At 45.0% G+C, this 22,386-nt stretch overlaps 1 protein-coding gene across 1 annotated transcript; it reads left to right on the plus strand.

Moving 5' to 3' along the window:
• The first annotated feature begins 1,834 nt into the window (after positions 1-1,834).
• On the plus strand, positions 1,835-20,829 carry LOC126176403 (mucin-5AC-like). Its single transcript, XM_049923561.1, has 5 exons — positions 1,835-1,841; positions 14,252-18,090; positions 18,727-18,821; positions 18,987-19,131; positions 19,723-20,829. The coding sequence occupies exons 1-5, from the start codon at positions 1,835-1,837 to the stop codon at positions 20,827-20,829; spliced, it is 5,193 nt and encodes a 1,730-aa protein (XP_049779518.1).
• Positions 20,830-22,386: the final 1,557 nt, after the last annotated feature.

Below are 22,386 nucleotides of genomic sequence, written 5' to 3' on the forward strand. Positions count from 1 at the left end.
AGAACCGCTCGGCCACACCGGCCGGCCTGCCGTTATTTACACTGAGAAAATACAGTTGGTAATTTTAGCCTAAAATACGAATAAAACATATATGCATACATAATCATACAACTGTTATTTATATGACACTACTAATATGCTATTAAAAAACGAAAATATAATCATAAAATGTATTTTAACAATATTAAAACTAAAAAGTACTCTCTATAAAATAGTTATATTATTTCACATCCAAAGCTTTCTCTTCATAAATTTGATTCTGTTAAATTAAATTTTATTTTAGTATTATATCTCCAAGAAGAGTGAAAACTTTACCGTCGGAAGCTGTTGCGTTCTTGGTACCTGCTGTAGAGGATTACAGGGAATCAGATGAGGAGGATGATGAAACATTCCTCACACGTATAGGCAGAAAATATGTTATGTGGACATGGGTCCGGAAACGCTCTACTTCGAAGTTAGAGTTCATTTTCTACGCCCCTTTATAGTCCTATTAATCATGGGAAACACACAGGAGAAGTACATATCAGCAAAATACGAAACACATACCTAAATGAAATGTTACAAAAGCCCTCCGTTAGCAACGACACATACGTCAACCCGCCGTACCTTTGAATTCCTGATGTATCCCAGGAGAATTGCATATTGTTTCACAGCCTTCCACAATTCGGACTCGAAGACTGTGCACATCTTGTATCGGAGTTCTGTACATAAGAGCTTTCAAATGCCCCCACAAATAAAAGTCTAGTTGGTTTAGGTCCAGAGAGCGTGGAGGCTACGGAATTGGTCCACCTCTATCACCTCTACCTATGGCAGGAGAAGAATCGTCGATTCGTCCTAAAGGTGTTGGGGAAAGTGTCCAGTGCCATATTCAGGAGAACTGAAATGCAAAAATCATACCTTCTATTATGTTCGACGGAACGCAATTGTTGCAGTAACTGCAACTTGTAAGGCTTCATATGCAGGCGTCGCTTCAGAACACGCAGCATCGTTCTTTGAGGAAGTTTCTTGTCTGCCTGTCTTGTCGATTTCCGAGGGCTCCGTGTGAACGCGTCTCGGATACGCTCGACATTTTCATCAGACGTGTGTAAGCGACCAGACCTCTTCCTTTGCATATTCAACAAATTTTCAAGAATTTTGGGTGCCAGTAATAAATCTGTTGGTGCAGAGGCAGCTCCTTGCTGAACTGACGGCGAAATGCCCGTTGCACTTGAAGAAAGGATTGAATTCGCGCTGATTCCAACACACGTAATGATGATGCAGTCGCCATATTGCTACAAACAAACAGCAGCGCAGCTGTGTCGAAACTTCGAACCCTCCGCTATCCGGTGACATGTGCAATGTGCTTCTGTCTTTTATAGTTTGTCTGTAATAAACAACTGAAACCTGTCCCTTCTTTTTGAATCACCCTGTATACACAAATACTCCAGAAAATTAACAGCACTGCAGGGCTTTACTAATTGTTCTGCTCCGGAAAATGTCTTTCGTGGGAGGTAGGAGACGTATGCTGCTGAAGTTGTTTAGCCGTAGTGGTAATCGGAATTAGATAGAGTCTCTCCCTACGCACAACAACAGTAATCACCGCCTCGACGTGTGTATCGTCGCCCAGAGAGAGGTGCGCGCCCGCTATCTGGGCCCGGAGCGGCGACGTGTTCCGCACGCGCAGATAAGCGCCGCTTCCGCTGCCTTCCCGGAGCGATGGGCATCTGGGGGGTGATAAGTCCGTGCCGGCCACCCCCCGCGGCACAGATAGGCCCGCTATAAGACGCGGCCGCGCCCCGGCCGCTGTGTCCACGGTGTCTGCGCCACCGCGACCGCTGAGCTGCGAGAACACGGCATGGCTCGTGAGTACCCGCGGCTGCCACTATGGCGCCTAACTTGTATGAGTAAATCTAGTAAATGTACTCACTTTTAAGGTAGATTGTGAAAAAAATGTTGTTGACTTGTTGGTTGATTCGGGGGGGAGGACCAAACAGAGAGGTCATCGGTCGCATTGGATTAGGGAAGAATGGGGAAGGAAGTCGGTCGTGCCCTTCCGAAGGAATCATTCCGGCATTTGCCTAAAGCGATTTTGGGAAATCACGGAAAACCTAAATCAGGATGGCCGGACGCGGGTTTGAAGTGTCGTCCTGCCGAATACGAGACCAGTGTGCTAACCACTGCGCCACCTCCCTCGATTTTGTGAAAAATATCATTGCTGCTTTCGGGCTGTTCATTCATCATCAGATGGCGCTCTTTTCACTTCTTTCGTGTAAGTACGACGGCAAGGGATTATTTTTCGGCCCGCCAATGGGAGACTGTGATACTTTTAATAACAAAAGTTACCTTTTGACACAGTCCCTTTTAGGTCAATGAACAGAGTTACAAATCAGCACAGATTTAAAAAGCATCGCTCGTGCGAATCTCAGCTTATGCTTTTGCGTGGGTGATGGGCAACAGGCAGATTTCATACCACTAAATTTCCGGATAGCGTTTGATACATTACCCTATTGCGTATTGTTATGGAAGGTCAGCATATACTTTATTTTTTTATTTTTTTTATTTATTTGGTATGCGTATTCCATGGATCCGTACATGCGAGTGCCACATGGGATTAGCCGAGCGGTCTTAGGTGCTGCAGTCATGGACTGTGCAGTTGGTACCGGCGGAGGTTCGAGTCCTCCCTCGGGCATGGGTGTGTGTGTTTGTCCTTAGAATAACTTAGGTTACGTAGTGCGTAAGCTTAGGGACTGATGACCTTAGCAGTTAAGTCCCATAAGTTTTCACACACATTTGAACATTTTTTCGTACATGCGAGTGATTCGCCTGGATGTAGAACGTGTCAATAAAATTGTACAAATACAATTAATGCTACAGAATAGTAATATAATACAATTATATAGATATTAATAAGTATCACTTTTTCTCATTTACAAGCTGTCATTTAACTAGTATAGCAATTCACACTATAACATTCTAACTATAACATTAACACTATAACATTAACATAATACTGTATCGTCCATCTAATAACTAAGAGACTAAATACATCTATTATTAAGGGAGTGCATTACTTCTGGAAAAGAATTCATCTAAGGAGTACAGTGGATGGCCAAGCAGGTATTTTTTTAACGTGCCTTTGAACAGCGTTTCATTTTCTCTTGTAAATTTAGTATAATTAGGCAATGCATTAAAATTTATAGCAGCATACTTTACTCCCTTCTGTACAAGTGATAACTTTTTTATTTCGACATGTAGATCATCTTTACCTCTAGTATTGTAGTTATGGTATGAACAGTTTGTTTCATACTGAGCATAGTCTTTATTAACTACATTCATCATAGAGTATATGTACTGCCATGTTGTGATCATATACCTAATTGTGTAAAAAAATTTCTACATGAGGTTCGTGGAGGAACCCCACACATGATTGTAACTGCCCTCTTCTGAGCAGTTAAGATTTTTTTTTTGAGGCTGGTGAACTACCCCAGAATATTATTCCGCAGGTCATTAATGAGTGAAAGTATCCACATTAAGCTGATTTTAAAATGTTGATGTCCCCAAAATGAGTAATGATTCTTAGAGCAAAAGTTGCTGATGAAAGCCTTTTTAGAGTAAGGGACACATGCTGTTCCCAGTTGAGCCCACTGTCAATGTGAACCCCCAGGAATTTAGTGGAGTGCACCTGTCTAGTCACGAGCAATTACTATATTTTCTAGAGTTTTATTTTTTGTGTGGAACTGTATAAAATTAGTTTTTTAAATATAAACTGAAAGAGAATTAATTGAAAACCAAGCTGTAGCTTCTCTGAGTACATCATTAACATCAGTCTCCAGACCAGCAGTAGACTTACCATCTACTACTATCATGAGCGAACATTGTGAATTTACAATTTTTACTAATGGACAGGGGTAAATCTTTAACATATATTAGAAACAGCAAGGGTCCAAGGACAGAACCCTGGGGAGCTCCATGTTGAATTTTGCCCCATTCAGAATCCACTAGATTAGAAGATCCTTTGTTGCAGCCATTTAGAACTACCTTTTGTTTCCTGTCTTCAAGATATGATTTTAGTCGGTACCTATAGGCCCTTTGATTCCGTAATGATAGGCCTTCTCCAATATGTTCTCAGATACGGGAGTGTCTCGAAAACTTTTTAGGTAACAGAACCCAGTAAGTTGTCCTGGACGGAGAGGGTACCGTCAGGAGTGCGCTAGGGAAATATGAGACTTTCTATATAATGTGGTCAAAACAAAGTCTGAAAAACTTGTAAGGGTGTTCCAGGGTAGGCGGTGCTGAGAAATAACTGTTAAGAACAAAATTCGATAGATTGAGTCGTTTCTGATTCAACTAGCATTGAAGTTTAGCCAATTAGGTCGCTGCGAGCGCAAAAACAAGCAGCTTGGCAGAGACAGCGTCGCCAAACGTTTTCTTCGTTTGGTTTTTTAACTTAAATGTATCAGTTCCGAAAAAGGCACAGCTTAACTGTGGACGAGGATTTGAGCTGCTGATAACTCACGGACCCACAGATTTTTGTGCATTAAAGCAGGTTAGCGCGTGCAAGTGCTTCCCTCCGCGCGGGCGACTTGATTGGCTAACTTCAATGCTTAATGCAACGTATCGAATTTTTTTCTTAACAATTATTTCTGAGCACAACCTACCCTGAAACTCCCATACAAGCGTTTCACACTGTTTCTGATCACCATGTACACATAAATCACGATGACGCTGCAGTGTAAGGGATGTGTCATCATTAAGTCGCTGTAGAAGGATACAGGATGATTTAGACACAATTTCTATTTGATGCAATGAATGGCAGCTTCCTCTAAACGTAAGTTAATGCTAATGAGTAGGACAGCAATCATGTAATGTGTCAATAGAGTGTTCCTGCTGTGCTGTTTGACGCAGTTACGACGGTTAAATATGTCGACGTTATGTTGCAAGACCGTATGAAGTGGACCGAGTAAGACAGATCGGCAGTAGCGAAGGCGAATAGTCAACTTCGGTTTATTGGGAGAATGTTAAGAAAATGTAACTCATCTATAAATGAGCTCGTGTAATACAACATTTATGTCAGCCGTTCTTGGGTACTGCCCGAGTGTTTGGGATCCAACCAGGTCGGATTAAAGGAAAACATCGAAGCAGTTCAGAGGCGTACCGCTGGATTTGACTTACTTTATTTAATAACATCTTATAGTACAAGAATGAAGTTCAAGTGATATAAACGCCACTTATACTGCAGCATGAGGAAGTCTCTTCTAGGATTTATATTTTCTGGCTTCTAGCTTCTGGAATAATTTTGAAGAGCGGACTGTCGTAAACATAGTATTTTTATTGCAAATATGTAGAGCTTTGCATATGAAGTGTTCAAGCAGTAATTTATTCCGTAACCCTTCCATGAATATGGTAAGACATGTTAGTAAGCCTGATGTTAGAACGTTCGGGCGTACACTGTACTATAGTTTCACTAGTGCAAGCGCTGACTTCTTTTAATGTATACAAGGAAGTGGAGGAAGGATAATTTTTTATAGCGTCCGCTCTCAATATCGAATGATCAGTGCTTTATGCAAGTTGTTATATGCGATGAACCTCTTCCAAGTTGCTGTTGTACTAAGCTGACGGGCTCTTCAGCGATACTATGTTAGAGAACTATCAAGTGTTTCGCCTGGACATATTGTAGGGGTGCAGCAGCCCTGGCCACCGATTCCTCTATCAAATATATCCCAAAGAAACAGATTCTAATTATGAACGTAAACGAAACATTGAATTCTCATAACGATTAATCTAGTTTAATCATTGGGATGTGGATGAACAGGAATATCAAAACCACAATCACAATTTCTAGATGAACGAAATTTTGGCCCGATGATTGAAATAAATTGCGCATCAAATATTTACATTCACTGAAGCTCAATTGTCAAATAAATACATTGCCCTAAAAATTAAGTGAAGCACCCAAAGGATATAGTCGGATGTCAATGCAACTTTGTATACACATATCATCGGCGGGTTTGTAAATGAGTCACAATCATCAGTGGTAGGTAAAACAGTCGCTAGAGTGCAGTACTGTTGGTATGAGGCATGTTAGAACACGTAAGGTTCATGAGCAGCGTCAGATGTCGGGTGACCACTGTGAAGCACACACAGATGCCGCGTACTCGTACGAGACAGCGTTGTCAGTACCTGGAAGAGTTTGACAAGGGCCTCATTCTGGGTCACTATTTCGTTTGCTGGTAAAATCGTGCAGTGTCTAGATTTTGAGGGCATTCAGTCTGACAGTTGCCTGCTGTTGGACTGCATGCGAACGGTAGGGAAGGTATGCTCGTCGTTAAGGTTCCAGTCGACCTTGTATGGCCACCATAAGGGAGGGTCGCCATATTATGCACATCGTAAGACCTTCGCATCGGCGCCTGCCGTACGAGAACAAGTAATGGACACCATTCAACATTCTGCGCGTCCCGCACCATTTGTCTGAAACTAGCAGCCGGACTAGGGAACTGCTGCCCCATGCGATGGCTGCCGTTAGCAACAGAAGACAAACGTCTGCGTCTAGAGTGGTGGCATACCAGGACGAATGTGTCGCATTGTGTTCAGCGATGAATCGCGGTTCTCCAGTACCACGAATGCCCATCGTCGGAAAGCATGGTGTTGATCATGGGACACGTCCCACACTTCCATTGTTTTGGGGAGGTATAGCGGTGATACTCCTGGCGTCACGGTTTGGGGAGCCATCGAGTATGACTTCACGTCACAGCTGGCAGTGACCGAGGGCTCACCGGCGGCACAGTGATACGTCACGGCCATGGCATATCGTCACGTGTTTCCTCTTATACGACAGTATCGTGATGGTATTATTCAAAAGGACGTATTTCTGCATTTCCGGAAAGCTTTTGATACTGTACCATACAATTGGCTTGTAGTGAAACTACGTGCTTGTGGAATACCGTCTTCGTTATGTGACTGGAATCGTGATTTCTTGTCAAAAAGGTCACAGTTCGTAGTAACTGACGGAAAGTCATCGAGTAAAACAGAAGTGATTTCTGGCGTTCCCCAAGATAGTGTTATAGGCCCTTTGCTGTTCCGTATCTATATAAACGATTTGGGAGACAATCTGAGCAGCCGCCTTCGATTGTTTGCAGATGATGCTGTCGTTTATGGACTAATAAAGTCATCAGAAGATCGAAACAAACTGCAAAACGATTTGGAAAAAATATCTGAATGGTGCGAACAGTGGCAGTTGACCCTAAATAACGACAAGTGTGAGGTCATCTACATGAGTGCTAACAGGAACGCGTTAAACTTCGGTTACACGATATATCAGTCTAATCTAAAAGACGTAAATTCAACTAAATACCTAGGTATTACAATTACGAGCAACTTAAATTGGAAAGAACACATAGAAAATGTTGTGGGGAAGGCTAACCATAGGCTGCGTTTTATTGGCAGGACGCTTAGAAAATGTAACAGACCTGCTAAGGAGACTGCCAACACTACGCTTGTCCGTCCTCTTTTAGAATACTGCTGCGCGGTGTGGAATCCTTACCAGATAGGACTGACTAATTACATTACATCGAAAAAGTTCAAAGAAAGGCAGCACGTTTTGTATTATCGCGAAATATGGGAGAGAGTGTCACTGAAATGATACAGGATTTGGAGTGGACATCATTAAAAGAAAGGCGTTTTTCTTTGCGGCGGGATCTTCTCACGGAATTTCAGTCACTAATTTTCTCCTACGAATGCGAAAATATTTTGTTGACGCCGACCTACATAGGGAGAAACGATCGCTATAAAAAAATAAGGGAAATCAGAGCTCACACGGAAAGATATAGGCGATCGTTTTTTCCGCGCGCTATACTGGAGACCCTCCACGCCCACACCGGCATGATGGCCAACACAAAAGGTCTACTGCCATCTCTGCATAAGGTTTAGTTTTCACTAAACAGAGGTCTCGCTGCATGTGGGTACTGCGATGTTTGCGTACGTCTGGTTAAGGTTAACCATTAATATACGCTAATCTGGAGACAGATTGAATCGAAAGTTGTACAAAGGATAGCGGTTTGAAGGGCAGAGGGGAAAAAGGCGCCAAGGCAAGAGCCAAGGGAAAAAAACCTGTGCGATAGTTGGGTCGGGTTGTAAGAGCAGTAGCGGTTCTTTTGCTGCCTGCGACAGGTCATGCGGGGGTAGGCTTTGTTGGTAGTGGGTATCATGCATGTCGATACCTTTGACATTGTGCGGTGATGTTACTCGGCGGTTGCTACTGGGTGCCGATGTTGGTTTCTCGGTCAGCGTCAGCAAACCTGTAGCAGTTAGGTTCCTCGTCGTTTTGTGTCCGATAGGTCATATATGGGATTCACAGTATAGGGTAGTGTTAGCGTTTTGTTTGTGCGTTAATGTGCGATCTTGTCGGATTCCTTTGTGTAGCCTGTTGGTCAGCTTTAATAGCGGCTGGCATATCAAGTCAATGTTGCTGATGTGCAGGGGCTTGCCGTTGTTGTCGCTTGTGGGTGTATGTTAGCTTGCCATAGAGTTTTTGGCCACTTACGCTTCCACCTATGGTTGTGATCATGGCTCCCCAGAGTAAGGATGAAAGGATTGTTCGAGTGTCTAGAGTTCCTGTATATTGGTGTAGCGTGTTTTTTTTTAACAGTTCCTTGGGGTTTCAAGGCAGTTTTCATTGTGTAGATTCAATGTGCGTGTGTAGATTCAAGCGTTGCTGATGATTCATAGCACTTTGTTATGTATGATATGTAGGCGGCGCAGGCGTGTAGGAGTTGCGTATCCCCAGACGCGTGCTGCGTACGTCATCAAGGGTATAATCAGTGTCAAGAATATGGACCTCGACACCCTCCTATTCAGTGTACTTCCATTGTTGAGCATTGGGTAGAGTTGTTCGAGCAGCCGGCCGCGGTGGCCGTGCTGTTCTAGGCGCTACAGTCCGGAACCGCGAGACTCCTACGGTCGCAGGTTCGAATCCTGTCTCGGGCAAGGATGTGTGTGATGTCCTTAGGTTAGTTAGGTTTAAGTAGTTCTAAGTTCAAGGGGACTGATGACCTCAGATGTTAAGTCCCATAGTGCTCATAGCCATTTGAACCAGCCAGTTGTTCGAGCCTCGCTTGCGCTCTGTTGGCAACGTTTTCACTGTGGTACCCCCATGTAAGTTTCCGATCCAGATATCTGACTTTCTCTCGGAAACGTATTGGGCGTGTATGTAGTGTTACCTGTCTACAGTGTTGATTTTTGCGCAGTAGTTTCGGTCTGCGTGTGAACAGAACTGCTTCGCTCTTGTCGGTTTACTTTAATATGCCATCGTTCCAAACAAGGCTCGGCAGTTCTGAGTGCCGTCTGTATTCGTGAATTTATGTTCGACGGTTTCCAGTCTTGCGCAAAGATAGCTGTGTAATCCGTGTAGATGGCTAACGTCGTCTTTTGTGTTTCTGGAAAGTCATTAACGTAGAGGTTGAACAAGGTGGGCCCCAGGTTTCTTCCATGGGGTACTCCAGCTTGGATACTGCGTTGTGTCGATTGTTTACCTCGCACGTCAGTGTTAAAACGTCTGTTCGCGAGATATGAGTGTAGGAGACGTACGATTTCGTCTGGGAAAGCAGCATCGCTTAGTTTACGTATAAGGCCGTTGTGCCAGAGACGGTCCAAAACTTTTGCCATGTTCAGGAACACGGCTCCTGTGCTTTCTTTGTGTTGTAGGCGTATGTGATTCGTTCGACTACGCGGAGTAGTTGTGTTGTTGAGTGGTGATTCCTAAAGCCGAACTGCACCGGTCTTAGAGTGTCATTGTCGATGCAGTGCCTAGTGATGTGTTTTAGTATTACCTTCTCAACAATATTCCTCAGCGAGCTCAGCAGACTAATGGGTCGGTAATTTTGTGGGAGGAGTCGTTTTTTCCTGGCTTCCTGGACATCAGGACCTTGGCTGCCTTCCAAAAGTCAGGGAAGGGTTGGTGTTTTAAGATGGCATTTGTTATGTGTGCAAGGTATTCTACGGCTCTATCCGTGAACTCCTGGAGGACACGGTTTTGACTGCCACCGGGCCCAGGGACTTTCCTAGCATTGGTATGCTTGATAGCCCAAGTAATTTCGTTTGTACTAGTACGTCTGATTTCGACGCGCGTGGGCTGGGCTACAAGTCGTGTAACATTCTGGTCCGTTTCAAGTGTGAATACTGGATCTGAAGGAGCCAGATTCGGCATGAAAGACGCTGCAAGTGTTGTGGCCACAAGCTAGCTCTTCCTTCTTCTTAACGAAGTAAGCTGGGGCGTCTGGGTCTCGTAGAGTGGGAATGCAATGTTTCTCCCTGGTGAAGTATCGGGCTAGCTTCCACACGCCAGGATGTGTGGTACCTAGCCCTGAGAGTTTCTGCGCCCATTGCTCGTTTTGAACTGTTTGTATTTTCTCCCGTATTATACCCAGTTTATACAACGGGCGCCTGGTACGCTGCCAATACCTCCTGAGGCGGTTCCTCATTGAGGTACGGCCCAGGACTTCCTGGAGCAGGGTCGTCGAGTGTTGTAGTAGTACGAGCCTCCACCGTCTCATCAATTTGTTGCGTGTTGTTAATTGCGCGAGTGTCCGTAATACGACCATCAAGCGTTTCCTTGAACAGGGTCCAATTGGCACGTTTGTACGTGTAGTTCAGTATTCTGCGTGGTTCTGTCTCCCGAAGTGTTTCTTCCGTGCGTAGTATTACAGGCATGTGGTCTGAGTCCAGATAGTTTTCAACCATAAGGTTGAGCGTGTATTTGATGCTCTTGATGAGGGCTATGTCTAACACGTCTGACCTGACTCGGGCCTAGCTGGCACGTACGTGGGAACGTTCGGCCCAAGTAAAATGTAGTTTCGGCCTAGTGCATGTTCGTTCAGTTTCTTCCCGTTGGAGGTACGTATTCGTGAATTACAGTCGGGGTGTTTAGCCTTTAGATCTCCAGCGGCGATTGCCCACGGTGCTATGAGAACTGTGCTGATACGGCGTGTTACTATGTTTTTGCGAGGGTTGTACATCGATACCAGCGCGATGTTGGCTCCGTTGAACTTGATCCTGACGGCCGTGGCCTCTAGTCTCTCAAGCGCAGGAGCTCGATGTTCGTGTGTTGTGAAGGTGGTTAGATGAACCCTCAAATGTGATTTGCGGAGTTTCCGTGTAGATGTAGATGTAGATGAATGCTTGTCCGCACAGGACACATGTCTATGATCTGTCTGCTTAGTGTTGAGGTATGCCAGTGGCCAGAAAGATCCCCTGGTCTATCGTCGACAGAAAGTGTGTGGGACCAGACTGGACGTCAACTCCATCCTTGTGCCGGAGTCGAGAACATACAATAGTGGTGTGTCGTATTGATTTAAGAGAGGTTCCAACCCTTCCCAACGGAATCAGTGCATGCATCCAGACCAGAGGAGGTGCAACATCGTACTGATAAGTTGGCTCATGGAATTTCTTAGACTTTTTCGGCGATTCGGTGTCATGTCGTGGAATCGGATGTACTCCCAACAAAATATTTCGACGTCGTAACTCGGCGTCTTTATCAGATGTTTCCTGCGCAGTAAACACCTGATGAAGATCCCGAGTTACGACGTCGAAATATTTTGTTGCGAAGATGCAGACCACCGGCAGTACACTCGATTCCACAAGATGACAAGTGGGCTCATATTGCCAAGCTTTTTTTAAATTTGACTCGATTGTGTGATCACTGAAATAACATCACACGCCTTCTCAACACGAGAATTTTCATTACGTTCCCTCCTCCCTTTCTGACTGTTTCTCTTGGTGAGGCAGTGTATTTTGCACTGTGATCAAGGAAAATGAGTACATTAGCATTGATCATTGAGTTTTCAACCTAGAAAAAGTTATGATATTTAGCAAGGATCTTTAAGGCTGCGTCCAGGACAAGAAACAACTGCGAGCAGTGAGGAGTGAGAGTGGAATGTGAGCGCAGGTTTCCTAGCCTGTACGGAGTGGAGCTGCAGATTGCGAACCGGCGGTCTATCTTTCGATTGCTGAACTAGGAAGATAGTTTACACCCCGCGAACGCGATATGTACTAGAGACTCTTACCACTCCTCTGAGTTCATGAGCCCTGACTGTGATACGTCCACCATCAAGGCGCCTAGCACAACGCCCATTCTGGTGGTCACTGGCAACTCTTACGCCGACGGCACGTCCTGAGTGCTCCAGGAAACTTTCAAAAGTGGACTGAGTGACCCTGCTGTTTGCAGACTCAGTTCCAGAAAGAAACTAGCATGCGGTCTTCGTTAACACTATTTTCTACACTCAACGTAAACGGACGCTCCCAAAAATACTAATTCTCTTTTACGAGCGAGTTTTGATGGAAGTATATAAATCGGTTAGATAGCACACCAGGCTGATCCTAACATCAACTACGTTCCAGTAGAGCTATCCTTCTGTTCGTAACATCTTTCTTCGCTTAGTGGAATGTGCCTGACAGCTACCGCTATCTTGATACAAATTAATAACTGTAAGTTGACACTAGTTACATCTCCATGAAAATCACTGCAAAATAGTTCCGTAGCTAACGAGTAACTATTCCAGTTTCTGCTTTTCTCTCTTTTCAGAAACATATAAAACATTGTTATGCGGATTTTAGCATTTGTTACTGTTACTAGCTAAGCAAACTAGCATATTTAACTTTAAACAAAGGATCAAAAGTGTCCCTAAATTTTGTTGAAATGAGTTTCTCGAATGTTTTACTCTTTTGATGTCACACTACAATGTGAAATAAGGAAGTCATCTTTTCTATATAAACTTTGACAACTGCATTTAGCCACTGACGATATCTCACGACTTGTTGATATTCAAATATTTCCCGAGAGACAGAAATGACGAATTTATACCTTCAAAAATTTTCTACAAGCCTTCTGGCGATGACAAATTCTGATGCAGCACTATTCTATTAGCATTAGATTGATACGAGCGTCATTCAATAATTAAAGAGACAAATTGGTCTGGGGAAAAAACTGTTAGTAGGGCAAGGTTGGTACTTTCATGGCTTTAAGTTGGCATCACAGGGATGAGCCCTGAGCAGCTGATGTAACAACATTGTTTTGTTTATGAACTCAAAAATAAATTTCAAGATGGTGAGTCCCCTTGAAACGTCCTCATCAGTTGAACAACGTTCTGTTATTCGTTTTTTACTTGCTGAAGACGAGAAACCAGTGAATATATACTGTAGAATGTCTAAAGTTTATGGTAAAGGTTGTATGAATCGTGCAAATCTTTACAAGTGGGTAGAGCATTTCAAAAATGATCGCGACTCAGTGACTGACGAACACCGTTCTGGTCGACCAGTTGCAGTTTCAACTCCCTCACTTGAAAGTCGAATTGATGACATTATTCGTGCCGACCGCCGTGTGACTGTGGAAATGATAGTTGATTAGGTTCAAGTTGGTATTGGTACAGCTGATAACATTATCTGTAACAAGCTGAAGTACCGCAAAACATGTGCAAGATGGGTCCCAAAGGAATTGACGCGGTTACACAAGGAAGCAAGGTTCAGAGTGTGCACAGAGCTAAATGAACTTTATGAAACAGAAGGTGAGCACTACCCCAACAAAATTTTAGCTTGTGATGAAAATTGGGTTCACTATTATGAGCCAAAACACGGAGTGGAAGCACATCAACTCACCTGTCAAGAAAAAATTCAAAACCCAAGCATCAGCAGGAAAAGTCTTGTTGACGGTGTTTTGGGATGCTGAAGGTCCAGTTTTTTGTTATTATCTCGAAGAGCAGCGTACAACGAACAGCCAATACTACTCGGATTTGCTTTTAAACGAGCTGAAGCCAGCCAAGAGAGAGAGACGTCATGGATCTCAGGTGTGATTCTCCAGCAAGACAACGTGCGTCCTCATATTGCTCAACTAACCCGTGAAACCATCGACAAAACGGGCTGGATAAGTTTTGTCTCATCCACGTTACAGTCCTGATTTAGTACCTAGTGATTTCCATTTGTTTGGTGCACTGAAGGAGGCATTAAGTGGGAAGAGGTTCCAGGACAACGAGGACGTGAAACAGTTTGTGGGAAATAGGTTCAAGCATCACGATAAAGAGTTCTTTGCAGCCGGAATAAAAAAAGCTTATAGCCCGTTGGAACAAGTGCAGAAATGGTCAAGAGGATTATGTTGAAAAGTAGAAAAAGTATTATTTTGTAAAAATAAACGCTTTTTTCAAGACCAATTTGTCTCTTTAATTATTGAATGACCTTCGCATTAATAGCACAATAAAAAATAAAAATAAAAATTATATTATTGTTCCAGAATTTCAGATCACGGACGTCCTTCTGGCGCTGATGTTGGTCAGCACATCCCAGTGTTGGCCAAAGGGAGAATGCCCCAGAGGAACTGCCAATTCAAGAACTATAATACTGCCAGACCATGCCAATTGTACAGTGTTTTATAAATGCAACTACTGGGAACCTGTACTGTATCACTGCCCTCACGGCCTGCTCTTCAACTCTCGCACTCTGACGTGCGATTGGCCATGGAATGTTGCCTGTCCTCACAGCAAGGGTCGAGCTGAATCGGCGGTAACAATTCCAAAGTGGCCAACTCCACTGACTGGATATTTAGCAAAACAATGGCCATCTAGCGCAGTCACACCGACCAAAAACTTTACATTTAAAGAGTGCATCGACCACCTCACACTGCACGCCACTAGCGCTAATGGGCGCACACCAGACCCAATGCACATCGTATCTGGACATCATATAAGTAACCCACCCCTGTGGCCTGTTGCACATGTCAGTAGGTGGCCAACAATAATACCGGAATCGCAATCTGTCTGGTGGAAAACAAGTGTAACTCCCACAGAACACAGTAAACCTGTAAGTACTACAGGTTCCAGTAGTACAACATCAGTGAATTGGTCAACAAGACACACCACCCATCAGCCAACAACTACCTCAGGATTATCATCTGCATGGTGGAGAACAACCGCCTCATCTACAGATCATGTGGGATCTAGCGGTACTACACAACGAACAACAACAACAGAATCGCCGCCAACATGGTGCAAGACAACATATGGTGAAACAAGTTCAACAACAACCGACAAAAGCACTTCATATGAACCATGGTCCACATCAAAATCAGTATCAGTATCAACACAGCAAACACCGGGGGCTACCACTGTACATGAAAAATCTACGGAAACTGCAGCTGACGCAAGTACAACACATAAGACAATGACAACAACAGACAGTACCCACTGGCCAGAAACAAAATCGACATCAGTGTCACTACCATCAACCGACAAAAGCACTACATATGAACCATGGTCCACATCAAAATCAGTATCAGCATCGACACAGGAAACACCAGAGGCTACCACTATACATGAAAAATCGACGGAAACTACAGCTGACGAAAGTACAACACATAAGACAATGACAACAACAGACAGTACCCATTGGCCAGAAACAAAATCAACATCAGTGACACTACCATCAAGAGAAGCTTCCACAGGACATGATGGATCTACAGATACTACTTCTGAGGATAACAGATCTAGCTCTTGGCCAGCAACTGACGTTACCCATTGGGCTGAAATAACATCAAAATCAACAACAGTATGGCAAGAAACTGCAGAGTCTACCACAGGAGATGAAGGATCTAAGGAAACTGTTACTGATAAAAGCACATCACACAGGCCTTGGTCAACAACAGGCAGTAAACATACGTCAACAGTAACGACAGAACCAACATCGGTGTGGCAGCACTCAACAGAGGCTTCCACAGAACTTGACGGATCAACAGAGCCTACATCTGACAGAAGCAGGCCAATGTCAACAACAGATGGTACCAATCCACCAACAGTAACGCCAGAATCAACAGTGTGGCAGCACTCTACAGAAGCCCCCATAGAACATGATGGATCTACAGAAACTACAGCTGATGAAAGTACAACATACAGGGCATCGTCAACAACATATGGTACCCACTTGTCAACAGTAATGACAGGATCAACATCAGTGTCACAGCACACAACAGTGGCTCCTACAGGACAAGACAGATCTACAGAAACTATACCAGACGAAAGCACTAAGCCATGGCCAACAACATTCAGTACCCATTGGCCAGAAGTAACATCAGCATCAACATCTGTGTGGCAGCAAACAACAGAATCTTCCACAATACAAGATGACTCTGCAGAAACTGTTCCTGATGAAAGCAATAAGCCATGGACATCAACACACAGTACCCACTGGTCAGAAGTGACATCAGTGGCAACATCAGTGTGGCAGCAAACAACAGAGGCTTCCACTGAAGAAGATGGTTGTGCTGAAACTGTACCTGACAAAAGCACTAAGCCATGGCCAACAACCCATAGTACTCATTGGCCAGAAGTAACATCATTGTCAACATCGGTGTGGCAGCAAACACCAGAGGCTTCCACAGGACAAGATGGATCTGACAAAAGCACTAAGCCATGGGCAACAACCCATAGTACCCATTGGCCAGAAGTAACATCATCGTCAACATCGGTGTGGCAGCAGACACCAGAGGCTTCCACAGGACAAGACGGATCTGACGAAAGCACTAAGCCATGGCCAACAACCCATAGTACCCATTGGCCAGAAGTAACATCATCGTCAACATCGGTGTGGCAGCAGACACCAGAGGCTTCCACAGGACAAGACGGATCTGACGAAAGCACTAAGCCATGGCCAACAACCCATAGTGCCCATTGGCCAGAAGTAACATCATCGTCAACTTCGGTGTGGCAGCAGACACCAGAGGCTTCCACAGGACAAGACGGATCTGGCGAAAGGACTAAGCCATGGCCAACAACCCATAGTACCCATTGGCCAGAAGTAACATCATCGTCAACATCGGTGTGGCAGCAAACAACAGAGGCTTCCACAGGACAAGACGGATCTGACGAAAGCACTAAGCCATGGCCAACAACCCATAGTGCCCATTGGCCAGAAGTAACATCATCGTCAACATCGGTGTGGCAGCAGACACCAGAGGCTTCCACAGGACAAGACGGATCTGGCGAAAGGACTAAGCCATGGCCAACAACCCATAGTACCCATTGGCCAGAAGTAACATCATCGTCAACATCGGTGTGGCAGCAAACAACAGAGGCTTCCACAGGACAAGACGGATCTGACGAAAGCACTAAGCCATGGACAACAATCTATAGTACCCATTGGCCAGAAGTAGCATCATCATCAACTTCGGTGTGGCAGCAAACAACAGAGCCTTCTACTGTACACAAAGAACCTACACAAACAGCGACTGAGGAAAGTAAGACACATAGGCCATGGTCAACCTCAAAAGGTACCCATTCGCCTACAGACGTATCAGACTCAACACCAGTGTGGAAGCATACAACGAAGACCACCACAGAACATGACGAATTGACAGATCCTACAGCTGATGATAGCACAACTCCTAGGCCTTGGCCGACAGCAGAAAATACCCATTTGACAGAAGTAACCTCAAAATCAACATCAGTGTGGCAGCAAACAGCTGAGCCTACCATAGGAAATGAAGAATCAGCGCGAACTACAGAAAACAAAAGTACAACAGCCAAATCGTTGCCATCAGATGGAACTCATTGGCCCAAGGTAACGATCAAATCAATTTCAGCATGTCAGAAAACTGCAGACCCTTCCACAGGATACGAAGGAGCTTGGCAGAAAACAACAGAACCTTCCGCAGAGAATGAGGGGTCTGCTCAAACTACAGCTGATGAAGGTAGCACATCTGATTTGTGGTCAAAATCAGACGATACACACTCGTCAGCAGAAACAGCAAAATCAACATCAAAGACAACAGAGCCTTCCACAGAGCATGAATCTGTGAAATGTGTAGCAAATGAAAGTAGCACATACAGACCACGACCAACAACAGGTGTAACAGATCAGCCAGTAGTGACAGGCAAATATACTTCATCTGGGCTGAAAGCATCAGATCCTTCTTCAGAGCAAGAGAGATCTGGTGAAGCCACAGCTGATGGAAGTACAACAAATACCCCATGGCGTACAACTCAAGTTATGCATTCACCTAAGCCTGTTACGGAGTATGAGCGATCTATTGAAACTACAGTGTTCGACAGCTTAACATCAAGAATGCGACCTTCAACACATGTAAATCACCACTCAACAATAATGACAAAGTTATCTTTGCCATGGAAGAAGACGACAGAACATATCACACCGAACCATGAATCTAGTACGACTACAGACTACCAAAATACCGTATCTAGTCTACAGCCTACAGTGCACATTACCCATCGTTCATCGACGAAGTCCCCATTGCCTGTCTGGGAAACTACAAGACCAGTTACGGAGCAAAGGTGGCCAGTTACACAAGGGCACAGTCTGTCAACTCCTGGGGATCTATTACGGAATACAGTAGGTCCCAACACAGACTATAGTTGTTATTCAGTTTGTCGTTTCAACTATGCTGCTACTTTATTACCCCACCCAAAAAACTGTTCTTTGTACTGTGATTGCCTCAATGAGCATCCTGTGGTACGGGAGTGCCCTCATGATAAATACTTTGACCCAGCGACGAAGCAGTGTGTTAATTCTCTCTTTTCTGCGATTTCTGTGGAACAGGGTGACAATTCATGGATGCCTAAAGAATCTCCTTCTAAACGTCTCATCTGTGATGCAATTGGAGAGTGCCCTAAATCGCATCATCATGTTCCAGCTAGACATCTGCCACACCAAACGAACTGTAGCTTGTTTTGTGCTTGTGATAAGGGGATCCCCTTACAGATGGAGTGCCCTGCAGGTCTTGAGTTCAATCCTGTTTTGGAAGTATGCGACTATCCACACCGCGCTGGATGCCTGAGCAAACAGACTGGTTCAGCGTGGGCTCACACACCAGTAAACAAAAACGTTTTGCCAATGTTATCCTGTGATGCTGTTGGGCCTTGTTCTGCTGAAACTCACAGTCCAAAGACTGTACTGCTACCTCACCGCACAAACTGTAATTTGTTTTGCGTTTGTGAACGAGGCCGGCTTATTACACAAAGTTGCCCCACTGGGCTGGAGTTCAATCCTCATCTGCAAGTCTGTGATTGGCCCACGAAATCAGGATGTTCTGCTAAGCAGCATCCGACAACTCAAATTCCTTGGGTCTTTTCAACTGAGCCCCATTCAGCAGGTGGATGTGATTCAGTAGGTACCTGTAACCCAATCTATTCAGGAGTACACATAGAGTACTTGCCACACCGTACAAATTGTACTCTGTACTGCAGGTGCGAAAATGGAGTTGCATATACTGACAGCTGTCCCAATGGGATGGTATTCCACCCTAATCTGAAAGCGTGTGTGTGGCCGTCCCAGGCCAAGGTCCTGACTGCATTCACTCCCACTAACACAGCACTAACACAACACACGCCTCCCACGCTGTGTGATGCTTTTGGCCAATGTCCTGTTTACCCCCACATCTCAGAACCCAAACTTTTGCCACATCGATGGAACAGCAGTCTGTTTTGCCGCTGCGATCGTGGAGTCCCTGTAACAGAGAGATGTCCACACGGGCAACTGTTTGATCCTAAACTGCAAATTTGTGACTGGCCTCACAGAGGTGACCACTCTCTTGCACCGACGAGTGCTACTGCTGCACAACCTGAACGGACAAACGTCTGTGACGCCAAGGGAGTCTGTCCGAAACACAACTCTGAGCAGAAACTAACGCTCCTCCCTCATAAGAGAAACTGCAGCCTCTTTTGTACGTGTGTTAACGGCGTTCCCATTACTTCCAAGTGCCCACCAGGCTTAGAATTCAATGCAGCCCTATCTGTATGCGACTGGCCGGAAAAAGCTGGGTGTTCGCGCGAGTGCCCAGCAGACAGTACCGACCCAACTACAGTCGCCCCTCCAGTTCGCTGCGATGCCAAGGGAGAATGTCCTCACTATATAACTAAACCAGAAGACGCACACTTGCCACATTTGACAAACTGTAGCCTTTTCTGCCGCTGTGTCAACGGCGTCCCAATCACACAGAAGTGTCCTCAAGGGTTGGAGTTCAACCCTCACTTGAAAGTGTGCGACTTGAAGCACAGAGCGGGCTGCAGCGCAGGCACTCACTGGCCCCTCGGTAGTGTGCCATGCGACGCGAGGGGGTCGTGTTCCAGTGGGCTGGATCGCCTGCCACATCGAACCAATCCCCATTTGTACTGCCGCTGCGACGGAGGGGTCGCCGTAACGGAGAGCTGTCCTCCCGGGGAAGAGTTCAATGAAGTTCTAAGTCTGTGTGAACCGCTTTCTCACCATTCGACTGAGAGTGGGCACCGTGTGCAAGACTGGCTCCGGGCCAACGTTGAGTATCCCACTGTGAGAGGGCACGAAGCCTCTCACTGGATGCCGCCCACTGCTGGTCATTCCACTGCGAATGAACACCACGTCCCAGACTGGGCACACCCCACTTCTCATCATTCCACTGTCAATGAACACCACGTCCCAGACTGGGCACACCTGAGTTCTAGTCACTCCGCTGTCAGCGAACACCGTGTCCGAGCCTGGGCACACCCCACCACTGAACGACCCGTTGTGAGCGAACACCACTTCCGAGACTGGGCGCACCCCACTGCCGGTCATTCCACTGAGAGAGGGCACCGCACCTCAGACCCGACACAGGTCAGCACCAGGCAGCCTTGTGACGCGGTCGGCGAGTGCCCCCGCGGCGTGGCGAAGCTGCTGCCGCACCGGACGGACTGCAGCCTCTTCTGCCAGTGCGACCACGGCGTGCCGGTGACGGCGCGCTGCCCTGCCGGCCTCGAGTTCAACGCCGCTTTGCAGGTCTGTGACTACCCGCACCGCGCCGGCTGCTCGTGCGGCAGGTCTGGCGCTCACCACCGGACGCACCACTGACTGCTGGAGGTGCTGCACTGATGGTACAAATATGCGAGTTGGGTGAGTCTGAACTACCATACCAGTCCAAGGTGATCACTGCCACTCTTGCTGTCTCAAAACTCATTTATAACCACACAATGAAAAAAAATAGGCATCTCCAGGAGACTTCACGCTAATACCATGTAACACTGGTCCCACCCTTGATAATGAGGAGAGGAAGAGAGGGGGAGTTTCTTCAGGTATGACGTATACAGCTGGAGCCACCATTGATGATTAGTTCCCATAGAGCTGAGTACAATCACAGTTCCGTTGGTAACCGCAAACATTTTTCCTGAAGACATTGACCGTCTTGTCTCACGATGGGGTAAATGAATTAACAGCTATGGCGATTACTTTTGAAATAATAAAACAGTTTATTTACTTTTTTTCCGTCTGTCTCTTTTTGTTTTGGCTATCCCTTAGCATGCAACTCTTATCAGTCAGTAGCCTATATACAGCGCAAATATGCATGAACTTTCGGAGCTCCTCAGAGCTGACTACCGAAAAGTCAACAATCACCGTTCAGCTAAAATAGAAATGCATTTAAAGATGCTAACACCCAGCCATAGTCTATACCATAAACTTACAATAGAAGAAAATTTTAACGTACCGAAGGCGTCAGCACAAGGAAACATACTTTAAGCGAGTACACTGCACTGTGCGATGGCACACTATTTAAGCGGGGTAGGACGTCAAACGGGCCGACTTGGAGCAGGAGAGGCACCACAGGACATTTTATTTTCTACTGTCTATACTTTTACAAATAAATTCATAAAACTTTGTCAGCATGACCAGGAAGGATTCAGGATTCACATTCATAGCAGTGGAAGTGCAAAAACATAGCAAAATAAAATTTTTTTAGATATGAAATTTCATCATTTTTTCACTTACTGTTGGCTGCATTTGTTGCTATAGGTACATTTTTCTTCACAAGTAAGAGAGATTCTTTGATGAATTTTGCACACCATACAGACCATACTTACAGGTGTATGAAAAACTGTGGTAAAATTGAGATAATTAATTACAAACTTCGATTTTTTTTCTAAACATAAAGTTTAAAACGTAACAGCTCATTCATTTTTTCATAAATTAAATAGATTCTAGAGTTTCAGACACCTGTAAGTATGGTTTGTATGGTGTGCAAAATTCATCGAACAGTCTCTCTTACTTATGAAGAAAACTGTACCTATAGCAACAAATGCAGCCAATAGTAAGTGAAAAAATGATGAAATGTCACATGTAAAAAAATTATTTTGTTATGGTTTTGAACTTCCGCCGCTACGAGTGTGAATCCTAAATCCTTCCTGGTCATGCTGACAAAGTTTTATGAATTTATTTGTAAAAGTAAAGACAGTGGAAATTAAAATGTCCTGTGGTGCCTCTCCTGCCAAGTCGGCCCGTTTGACGTCCTACCCCCCTTAACACATTAAAGGAACATAAACAGCAGAGAGAGAGAGAGAGAGAGCTTTTTTTATTGGCTTACGGGAGATGTCCATTCGGCCAGCTCAGCAGTGGTATGTTAATAACGACACTAGG

The sequence above is a fragment of the Schistocerca cancellata genome, chromosome 3 (genome assembly GCF_023864275.1).
Source record: "Schistocerca cancellata isolate TAMUIC-IGC-003103 chromosome 3, iqSchCanc2.1, whole genome shotgun sequence".
Lineage (NCBI taxonomy): Eukaryota > Metazoa > Arthropoda > Insecta > Orthoptera > Acrididae > Schistocerca > Schistocerca cancellata.